The 11,645-nt window shown below is 38.1% G+C and overlaps 1 protein-coding gene across 1 annotated transcript; it reads right to left on the bottom strand.

Annotated features, from left to right (window-relative positions):
• Positions 1-3,095: 3,095 nt before the first annotated feature.
• LOC147237917 (TLE family member 5-like) lies at positions 3,096-10,545 on the bottom strand. The gene is made up of 7 exons (XM_086156077.1): positions 10,230-10,545; positions 8,023-8,120; positions 7,096-7,159; positions 6,320-6,364; positions 6,170-6,232; positions 5,257-5,331; positions 3,096-4,385 (listed from the first exon to the last, which is right to left on the bottom strand). The coding sequence occupies exons 1-7, from the start codon at positions 10,254-10,256 to the stop codon at positions 4,146-4,148; spliced, it is 612 nt and encodes a 203-aa protein (XP_086012203.1). The 5' UTR covers positions 10,257-10,545; the 3' UTR covers positions 3,096-4,145.
• Positions 10,546-11,645: the final 1,100 nt, after the last annotated feature.

Below are 11,645 nucleotides of genomic sequence, written 5' to 3'. Positions count from 1 at the left end.
GCTAATCCATTTTTCTTTTTCGTTGCATTCAGGTGCTTAACGTTAAAAGAAAAATAATCATGTTCTCCTTAACTGCACCAAATTCACAGGTAGTTTAGATTTTCTTCGCCCAACTCCCATCTGGCAGAGTGACAGGTGCTGACGCACCCTGTAAGAAGTGACTAATGCAAAAAGAATTTGGTAATATATTTAATCACCCTAACATGACTTTGTTATCAAAATCACTGCTCAAAAATGCCAACTTATGTCCGAGTCAAATGGGAGTAACAGACCTTAACCGCAAATCGTGGATCAACAAGGAGTTGACTATCAAATTGAAACGTTACCAGACGCTTGACATCATCCTTTAATCACGTCTTTTATTTGTAAGGCACCAGAGAAGCTTCCTTACTGCTAAAAGGATGATCAATTCTCATAAGAGTACACAGTTGCTTGTTTACATCTGCTGTTGGAGACTGTTCATTACACATTAAACTGTTTTTTTCTGTTTGCACAAAAAAAGGATAAAACATTTACGTACAAACCTAGAAAACCATGTTAAGTGTTACAGACTGAGGGAAATGGGGAAGAAAATATAAGAAAGGAAAAAAAAAACATGTTATACAACATTGTGCCTCTTACCATAGGCTTGTAATGCACACATACAACACCAAAGTCATCCATGATACACACACGTTAAAAAGCAGCTTTGAAACATACAAAAATGCTTTAAAAAATATGTATATTGATATATTCATATGTATACAAATTGGCCCTTTACAGCAAAAAGCACACAAAGCATTCATATGGAGAGGTTTTCGACAGAGACTGACGTCACCATAAAGAGTGAAAGTAAATCATTCCTTACACTCGTTATTCAAGTCTCATCTCCAGGAGGGGAAACTCTTTGGATCCCCACCGAGAGCACAGACAGGAAGAAGACAAAGAAAAGAGCACCGAGTCAAACCTTAAGTGCTTTACAAAATGAAACACAGAGGAAATGTTTTAAGCTTCGTTTTCAAACACACTCAGTCGTCAGAGTTGTCAAAGCTCTGGGAAGCACTCACATTCAGGGGAATTACAGCGAACACCTGCAGCGGCCACGGCCACGACGACCAGACGGGCAGCAGCAGCAGCAGAGGTTTTGTTACAACACTGTCTGAGGCCTGTGAGACCAGCTAGGCTTCAGTGAGTGAGCATGGCTGCCCTCTGCTGACTTAATGTGAACACACTTTGTTGCACTTCAGCATTTCTTCTGTATCTCAATTCCATACCACATGCAGCACATACAGCACATACTCTGTCCAACTATAATGCTTCAAAGCTACAGCACAGAAAATCAGTACATTACTTTCTATATTAACGAGGAAAAGATAAACACGTCCTCCGGATGTCAATCAAACAACAACTTTAGAAAGACGACACAATCCGCACTTATCATAAGGAGGCAGAATGTTTTAATTTCTGCCTACAGGTTCTCCTGACACCTTCACCATGGCAACAGGTAATTTAATCTCATTTTCAGTCCAGATGACTTAAGGAAAGAAAAGTGGGACCGGCAATTTGAAAAACTGTAATTAATCTAACACTGTAAAGTTTTACTCAGTGTTCATTATTCACCAGATTAAGAGTTCTTCACCTGATGAGGAAGTTGTGGAGTCTGGGGGAAGATCCTGCAGCACTCATTAAATTCTAAATCTAGAAAGTCTGCTTGGTTTTAATCAGTCTGCTCAGTTTAACGAAACTGTGGATTCAAAGATAATGACACAGGATACAGATGTGGAGAGTATTATGGACTCAATATTGAATTAATGTGCAGGTTGAATTTAGTTTGCAGAGAAATAAAAGGAGGATGAATGCCAAGTGATTAGGTTTCAAATAGCTAAGGTTGATTTTTTGTTGTTTCCTAACCAAATTTCAACATGTTCCAGACCGCCAAATCTTAATATTCTCTAAACAGTTCAATTCAAAGCCATTTGAATTTAAGACATTGTAAGTCAAATTATTTGAGTACAATCGGATTTCATTTCCCAGCTAATTCTAACGTCTGTCTGAATAATTCCTCAAGTTACACTTCAGTCCTTCTGATGTTAAACTAATAAAGTGCAGCCGCTTGTTTAAGACAATTCCACGTATCATGTTGAAATAATCGCTAATGTGAGCGCGTTTAAGTGAGGGTCAAATTGTATACATTTATTTAAAACAAATAATGATATTTGCTGCGAGAACTGGTTTGGATCGACTAAAAAGTAATGTATCTACAGGTTCGATGCCTGTGTGGGGGAAAAAAAATTTAAATATTCTCTGGATATGGAAAACTTATGGCCATGATAAATAGTGTCAAGATCAGGTTTATCCTGAATCCACTTGAGCGTTTGTGTCAGACATTCAAGAGGATAGTCCAGAAATGAGGACTAGTCTATGGGTTAGAGCCCTGGAAGGAGCTGGAGTCAACCAATAATGGAAAAAACACACCTACCAGATCCTAATTCAACAAGTTCAATTTCAAATGTAAAACAAATATGAAAGCAAAATTAAACTGTGATTATTGAGCTACTCTAAGATTGAAAAGATCATTTTATGCGTAACACTAATGCAGCCAGAATCACTACTCTAAGCAAAAGAATTGTATAACTGGTTATTATCAAATCATCGGATTATGATTTTGCTCAAATCCTACAAGAGACACCCTCAAACCACCACTAACCCAACACACAATACACTACCTACTAAATCCAACGTTTTGAGAACTTCTATACAAGAGTTAGTATGTAGCATGGAATTGGAAATACATTTCTGTCAAATGTTTAAAATCCAAATCAATTTTAGATTAAAAAAAAAAAAAAAGGACATCAGACTCTGTCAGCTGCAAAATCTCCTTTGGAGAGTCTTTCCCAGACATTTGGCTTGGGCACAGTTAGTTGCTGATGCTTGCAGAGCTTTGGTAACTCACACTGGACACATTCGACTTCAACATAAACGTACAATTACAAAACAAAAGCAAGTTCCTCCCTTGAAAATCACACACACGTTACAACAAGACAGGCAGCAACAAGACAGAAGTGTCCTTTGCCGCCGTCTGGCTCTGAAGTTTATATGGTGTTCAAGTTTGTCTTGGTTGGGTACAGAGTGGACTGGGGTGGGTTGGGGCAGGGAGAAAAATACTAAAGGTGCTTCAAGAGAACAAGTAATTTGTATAATTAAACAAACGTTTTCATCTTTTGACCATTCTCACTACAGCACATACAGACACATTTAGAATGTATTAGCATGTAGCTTTACCAAAACATGTCAAAACAAACTCTTTTTCTCAGCTTGAATTTTAATATGAATCATGGTCAACACCTTGTAGCACAGCAGCTAGGCCTGTTCAACAAAATTTAACCTCCAAACTAGATATACTACAATTTGTACAAAATATATTTTCGATGGATTAAAATCCGGTTTCATTTGGGTTTGAAGTACACAGCTGAGTAGATGTCTTCACTGTTTGGTGATCAGAAAAAGCCGGGTGGTTTAAAATGGGACTTTTTCTTGATGCACCCTCCAGTGAAATGTCCATCCCATTTTATCTCAGGCTAAGACTGAATTTGGCTCCAGGTGCATGAATGCACAGTGTCACTGTCCGAACAGCTCCAGTAAACATTTTCAGGAAGCTTTGAGAAAAAATGAGGCAGATATAGTATATTACTAATGAAGGGAAATGACTCAGAACAGTTATCCTGTTAATCTGCTCACAGTGATCGGCAGACGAGAGCCAATGAAGGAAGTTAAAAAAACAAACAAACAATGAATACCGTTCCCATAGCAAAAATGTATAAGAAATGTGTGGGAAGCTGCTATTTTGCTTTCCTCAATTCTTACTCTCAAAAGGGAAAATTCATATTTGTCCCGATTAAGCCAAATAGGCCTTCACTAAAAAAAAAAGCATGATTTAAAATCTAGAAGCATGAAATGAGTTTATTACCACTAAATAATACAAACATTTATTGTCACTCAAAGCCATTTAGCAGTTTCACCCTTTTTGCTGGTCTTAATCCCAGCATTCGTTTAACTCAATCTCCACTCAGCAGACTTACATCGATCTCTCTTCAGAGTTAAAGGTTTAACTTCTCCGTTCATTACACTTCTTCCCCCCACTAACAAACCTTTTCACTTTGTTTGCACTAGTCTGACTTATCCCCATCCTCTCCTCTTGGCGCTCTCTCTGCTGCATCCCGGCCTTTGTCCTCCTTCACTGCCTGGGACTGGCCGTGGGAGTAGTTGGCCAGGATGGATGAGAGGGACAGCAGGCCAGAGCTGGAGGAGACTGCAGGCAGGGTAGGGGGGGTGAGGCCTAGGGGCAGTGGGGTGACAGGCAGGGCCAGACCCTGGAGCTGGGACAGGTGTTGAACCTGGAGCTGTTGCTACATACACAGATGGTAAAAATTAGAGTTATTACATGATTTTCATGTGTGATAATGCATGGATTTTTTTTGTATCCTATTTCGTAGAATCCTTAATCATAGCTTTATGTTAAATATAAAGTTCACACAATTGTGTCTGAGAATTTTACGATTATAAATTTACATTTACCTCATTTGCAAAAATTTTTGACAATAAGCTTATCACCGCTTTACTCAGCAAACATGCCTCCTTGTTTTCAAATTCATGGAACAATGTCAGGAGTAACTGCTCAAGTGGGTATTTTTAAGATTAACTAAACATTATCAAAAAATAAGATTTAAGTTTACATGAAATCATTGAGAAAAGAGAATGATATTGAAAAATAAGAGACCTATTAAATGGGAAGCAATTACCATCAAATCTGCAAGAAATGAACTAAGCAATTAGAATTACCTAAGATCAGCAATAAGTTGTACAAAAATAAATTGCAGTAGCAGTAAAGAGTATGACAAGGAAATTTTACAAAAAAATAAACCAGGAGAAAAGCACATTTTGAGAAATTAAATTATACATCTAAGAGTCAGATCAGAATTTTTTTGTCAGGTTTCTTTGATTATAAGCAGCAGGTTTTAGATCCATTCAAAATTATTTGTTTGCACGTCACTAGATTTTCCGAAGCTAAGCAGATATTACGATGGATAAAGGCCCGCCCCCTCCCCATCAGCATTTCAAAAACACATATTTCCATCTTTCAGGACTCCCCTTTTGTGCAGACAAGTAAACCTCAGGGTCAAAGACAGGTCAGCCAGACGGAAGAATGAAAGCTTCAGCACAGGTTGTGTTCTTGAGTGGTACAAGACTGCAGCGTTTCCACTCAATAGTGCAACTCACCCGTATGATGGAGTTCATCTCAGGAGGTGTGACCTGTTTAGCTCTTTCTATGGCGCCCATCACTTGCTGCTGGTGCTAAACAGAGAACACAAAATTTGAAAAAACAAGGCAGGAAAGTATTATATGAGTGTAATAATGGTGAAAGCTTCAACAATACTGTTTTTTGTAGTTAATTACCGATACCTGTTACTGTTATTCATAAACTGGATGATATCTGAGCTTTATTTAAAGACGTACAACAATAACCTGTCTATGAAGGTTCCCAGTCATCCAGGTTATGATTAATTGTTGTGGTAACTGGATTTGATTTGTATTACTTTTCCCAGTTCAATTGCCACAACAAGATCCGACTACAAATATGTCGAAACTAGTTGAACTAAGAGTAAAAGCAGCAACATAAAAACCTCAGTCTATTGTAAGAAAGTTCAATTAAACTTCAGAAGCATTTCAATACTATAACAATATACATTACATATCAGAGAGACAGAGGTTACTTTACCACAGAAAATGAAAATCAGGTTGAAATTCAGGTCCAGTATTTGACATAATTTTAACTAAATGTCCAAAGGCCCTATTGCACAAATGTTAACACTTGTACATTTGAATGATGTTGAATTTCGCAAATAAGAAATATAATAGCAACATTAGCCATGTTACTTTTCTAAAGGCATTCAACCAAATTATCATCTTCTACATGATTGTTTCTAAACAGATATTTTCAATATAAATCCCTGACCTGTTGAGTTTTCATATCATACAATATACATGCTATGACTGATACATATGTAGGTGAAAGGCTGAAATTGTATGGCAATTGGTCAGACTAATATCAAGAAGTTAACCTCGTCAACGATCAGCATTATCATTATATAGGCAAATATCACAGACTGTTCGAGGATTTTAAAGTTATTACCTCCTGTGACAAGTAAGGCAGCACCTGAGCACAGATTCCATTCAGTCTCTTAACTATTTCAGCCTGAAAAGGAAGAAAAATGTGTAAAGGGTCCGGGGGACACAGCCACAACTGGTATTTCAAATGTAGGAACACTGAGAGGGTGATTACTTGTTTGTGCATTTCGATGTTCAGCCCATAGGACATTTCATAGTACTGGAATAAAGACACGGGAAAACAGAAAAATAGAAGTTAAGATTAAACCTGTGTTTCTTTGGTAGCGTTCACATCTAGATTGAAAAGGACATCTGATCATCGTAGCTCTTTTAATAATATAAATCCAATGCATACTTGACCACAGAAACGTCAGTGTTTAATTATTTATGAAATTAAGAAAAGTCTGAACAGAAATGAAACACACATTACAGACTGAATACAGTCTGGATATTTTCTCCCTCGCCTTTACTTCCAGTTGTGGGGACAAGCTTCATGTGTATCAACCATCAGGTGCTGTACTCTGTGTTCTTTAAAATGTGTGAATTGAGAACATGTGCTCCTCTATTCTTCAAAAGACATTGAGCTCAACCGTAATTTGGCAAGCTTAATATGATCACTAGTAAACAATCACTTTATATTTAGACACGTATTTCAGGTGTAAATACTGCATATACACTAAACACAGTTGAGCTATGCTTAGAACACCAAGAACGAATGTTAAGAACTTGGATGAAGAAAAAAAAGTTGTAGATCAAGTTGTTAAGTAGACAAATTGTCAACTTGATAAAAAGAAGTCAAGCTGCAATGATTGAAAACAGAAAAATAAGTTATTTGAAGAGTTACTTGAACAGACATAATCATAACTTTGACCTTTAAGCAGCTCATTAGTGGAGTTTGTATGTATAATACAAGAAGCACAGTTTCAACGAAAAAAAGGACCACCGACTCACCATGATGTAATGACGCTGCATCTCTGACTTTTCTGAGGCCAGTTTATCACATTCCAACTTCAGACTAGTCAGAGGAAATATAAAAAAGAATAACCAGTCAGTTTGAAAGCAGTAAATGTACATCAGCACTTCATATCTAGGCAGGAAAGGGCATCTACTACCAAAATGCATCGAGTCAAGTCAGATTGTATTATTGTAGAGCCAAATCATTACACAGTTGTCTCATGACACTACCTGTAGATCATCAGTGTAATATTTGAATGAATTTTCAAACTATTACGGCTGATACAGCCAATACATACAAACATAAAAGTAAACATGAGCAACAGCTCACGGAAACTGGCTTTCAGGCAGAAAATAACCAGATGGAAGACCACTATCACCCCTTTGCATTTATGATATGTTATTTAGTTTTGTGATTTGTTTAACATTGTTTGATACCAACTGGACCAAAGGTGCCCTCAGAATGAATATGAAAATATCCTTACACTAAAAACTGTAGAGCAATATGAAAGAGAGTGCATGTGCAGCCAGCATGTGAGTAGAGTAGGCTGATGTACAGAGCTTAGAGTTATCATTCAGTTTTGATCTGTTCCCATATGTAACATTTCTGTCTATACAATATGCTAAGCTCTAAGTACCTATATATTGCAAGCAAAACATCTCCTAGGTTTTGTTGGTTATCCTGCTGATCCCTGACCATTTTCAGACAGCTTTAAACTTGGCTGCCAGAAAGAGACATTCTGCTGTTCTCAAAACCTTATGAGGTCAGAAGAAAGATACAGACATTTTCCTAGCCATGTGTCCCCTCCTCAATCACTCTGCAAAAACTAACAACTATATGAAGAACTATTGACATGAAGATGAAGTTGAAAGGTTAACAAGACTGCAATATGTTCCCTGGTGTTTGTGCCTGTGTGTCTCTACCTGTGGTACTGCGCTTGGAGGAACTGGAACTCATCCTTGATACGATCACAAGAGTCAGAAGTGGTGAATTTAAGAGGTTGACCTGACTGAGCTGCTGCCTGTAGAATGAAGGAAACATGTTATCATGATTAGCATTCATAAGGTCTCACCATCCAAATGATTTCCTCTCATCTTTTACAACGGCAGTACTCCACTGCATTTTAGATTCATTGAGATTACTAAAAATAAATCGAGCCAAGTGTGAACTAAAATGTATTTGGTTTCAAGCAGAGCACCAAAAAGTAGAAGTATCAAGTCATTATAGACTTGATTAGCTCTGTAGTGAGTAACTAACTTCCTCATAAATCCTCTTATATGATCATTAGCATTAAAAATATGTGATATAACTCTACCCTGCTGATCTTATTGAAGCTGTATTTGTCTAAATGGTGTGATTTCTTTAGAAAAAGCAGTTTAGTTGGTAAGATTATTCGTTAATGAAACTGTAGTCATGTCAGCCCTAACAGAACTGGCCCTGAAATACTAAAAAACAAGACAGGATGTTAGACTAATAGTTGGGAGGGGGACACACAGACAGTTTAGTTATCTGTACAGGCACAACATTTTAACATGTTACTTTAAGACTACCACCTTGGCTCTTTGAGGATCACACCATCTGGTGAATGAGGAACTGTGTTTACAGAAGGTGAGATTAAAGTTTGCCCACGTTGGCCAAGTCTGCTCATATATAGACAACATGTAAACCACCAGTACAAAGCTCTAATCCTACCTTTAATCTCATGTCCTAAACCTCATTACTCACTATAAAGTGGCACAAGGGCAAGGGGGTTTCCAGTGGGATTATGAGACTAAACAGAGAGGGTGCAGCTACCCAGTCACTCAGAGACTGAAGCTCCTCTGGCAACTGCGATGAGCAAGAAACCCTTTTTCACCTGATAACGATACATATCACAATATCTACATATGTGTAGAAAAATCGTGTCCGTTTCACGTCACAAATAAAACTATTAAGCATCCCTGGTCTAATAAAAATAATATACAATGTCAAAAAAACTTTGATTTATTTGATACATACAGACACTGGTATTTATCAGCTTCTGTTCAGTGCATTTCTCACATATTTAAAGGTCATGTTTTGTTGACTTCTAAAAGTCATGTCATGGAAACTTACTTGTGGCTGAGCATGCTTTGGTAAGAAAAACAAGATTTATTAGCAGATTAGCAACAACAACTGAAATAGTTGTCAGAGAAGAAAAAAACATAATAAACAGTAAAATTATGCATTCATGGTATTGTATCTCAGTTAGACTATATTTGTTATATAGTAATATATGTCCCAGCCAAAAAGTAATGCGCCAAATATTCACTTTTACTTCCCTTATGATCAAAAGGCTGAAATTCTCAGCAATAAAAAAAATAAAGTTGGGAGTTTGACATGTTGCAGTTTTCGCCTAACTCTCTGTAAATAAGATGACAGTCGCTGATCCCTGTTAATCTGTTGATGTGTAAAATAAACATATTGTTTAACTTGCGAACAATGACAATATTATGTAATGGCTGAAGGACTTCATTGTTTAAAGAACATGTCTTTGTCTTAGTGGCACAGTTGCAACAAAAGCGATGTAAACCGTAGAAAGTAAACCATGTGAAAGTGCTGTTTTTAAAGCATATATCAATTTTGTCCTTGAACTGAATGATGAGTACATCCAGGAAGTCTTAAAAGTTGGTGTGACGTAAACGTCATTCTGCTAAAAACTCAACGACTGTTTCCTAGTTTTGTAGTTAGCACACCAAAAAAAAAAGCACATAGATATTCTACGGCTACTTTTGAATACCACTGTATTGTTTTACGGAGTTTTAAACATATAGTGAGCCAAGTTGACAAACGCAGAATATTGACATACTCGACTGATCTCGTAAAATCCAAGTTCAGTTAGCTGTTCAGAGTAGCATTTAACAGCCAGCTAGCTAACAACTCACCATGACTGTACACAATAGAGGCATCGTGAATTCACAGCTAGTGGGCATATAAAGTTTTAATGTGAATCCCCCGTGCTGTGGAAAGAGGGGAACATCGTGGGGGGTATGAGGGGGGAGCTGACAGCACCCCGAAGCCAACACTATCAGCTGTTGGTTGCTAGCTAGCGTTAGCTCCTACTCGCAGTTGCTTAGTTTGTAACTGGGACAAGTTCAACTCGTCAACTTACCGAGTGCCTCGATTGAGGAAACATCATGTCAGCAGCGTCTTTCGCCGTGTTTGCTCGGTGTGATCAAATTACCTGGCTAGCTGGCTAAGCTATCACGTCCCCAGATATTTTTTTAAATGATTGGCATTCGCACTTTGCACCCTGTCATCGTTTAAAATAACGTTAGCTAACGTCAAATCAGCAGGAACCGACGGTCGTCCTCTGGTCCGCACAGCTGGAGAACCTGCTATCCGATTGAACAGGCTAACACTGCAAAACGAGTCTTCGAAGGAACATCGGGGGGGTTTGTTGTTGTTTTTTTCTCTTGGAATAACGTTAACGCTACTCCTCCCCGGGGAAACCCTGGATGTTGACACATGAGCCCCGGACTCTCCTCTGCTTTGTAGCGAAGAGCAGCATCACTGGCAGACAAACTGAGCAGCGGAGGAGCGGGCGCCCCGTGTGACACAAGGCTGAACTGAACCTCTGCAGGGCCGTACATACGACCTCCCGGCGCCCGGGGCGATGCGAACCTTTCCGGTCGTCACCACCAGCAATGTGTTGATTCGTCTCTTTTTATAAAATTATTTTGTTTATTTTTTATTTATCATTATATATATTATAATAATGTATATTTTATTATTATATTTATTATTATTATTGTTGTAAATATAATTATTATTAATTTTGTTTATTTTGTCGGAAGGCTGCAGGTTTTTTTGTGTGTTTAGTTAGTTTTGGGAGTAGGCTCGGTGGGTGAATCCCCTTTCCACCCCAGCCTCTTAGGGGTCTCTCTGGTGTCTCAGAATGGATGTTCAGTGTTGGAGGGCACCATTTTTATAGTGGCCAAAACTTCCAACTTGCATTTATGTTGGTCACCTGATGCACATGGGTTTTACAAGGACTTTTCCCCCCATAGACTTATATTGAGAAAGAAGCATCTGCAACACAATTGATACATTCATTTTGTCAGTCACTGCCCACATGAAATGACTCACTTAACTATTCTGCTTTGATTTGTTTGTCCAATGAAATGTCTGGAAGATCAGACAAGATCAAATTCAAGTAGCCAACGGCTGAACTAAATGCTAACAGGGGGTGGAGGGGCTCTAGTGTGGTTGCCCTAAAGCCCCTACAATCGAGAATATGAAACACAGAAGTTCACTGATTCCATGCATCCTGAGCCAACCAGCAGCTTTCAAAGTAATGAATAAGGGCCTATTACACCATATCTAGAATTTATATTTAGTTCCCTCGGCAGATGAGATCTAATTCCACCAGGATGTTCTGAGCCAACCCCTAGGGCCTCCTGTCAAATAGACAAAGCTAGAGGTCAAAGAGTCTTTCAGAAATTTCCTGTGAACAGCAATGCCCCCTTGTGAGTCATTGTAAACATAAAATTAACTTCCTATATAGAGTCAAAGTATTAATTGAAAG

The sequence above is a fragment of the Fistularia commersonii genome, chromosome 1, assembly GCF_037954325.1.
Source record: "Fistularia commersonii isolate RoL2024-O1a breed Wild chromosome 1, RoL_Fcom_v1.0, whole genome shotgun sequence".
NCBI classification, from domain to species: Eukaryota; Metazoa; Chordata; class Actinopteri; order Syngnathiformes; family Fistulariidae; genus Fistularia; species Fistularia commersonii.
Note: the sequence above shows the minus strand (reverse complement) of the source record. Positions and strands in the feature narration are given on the sequence as shown.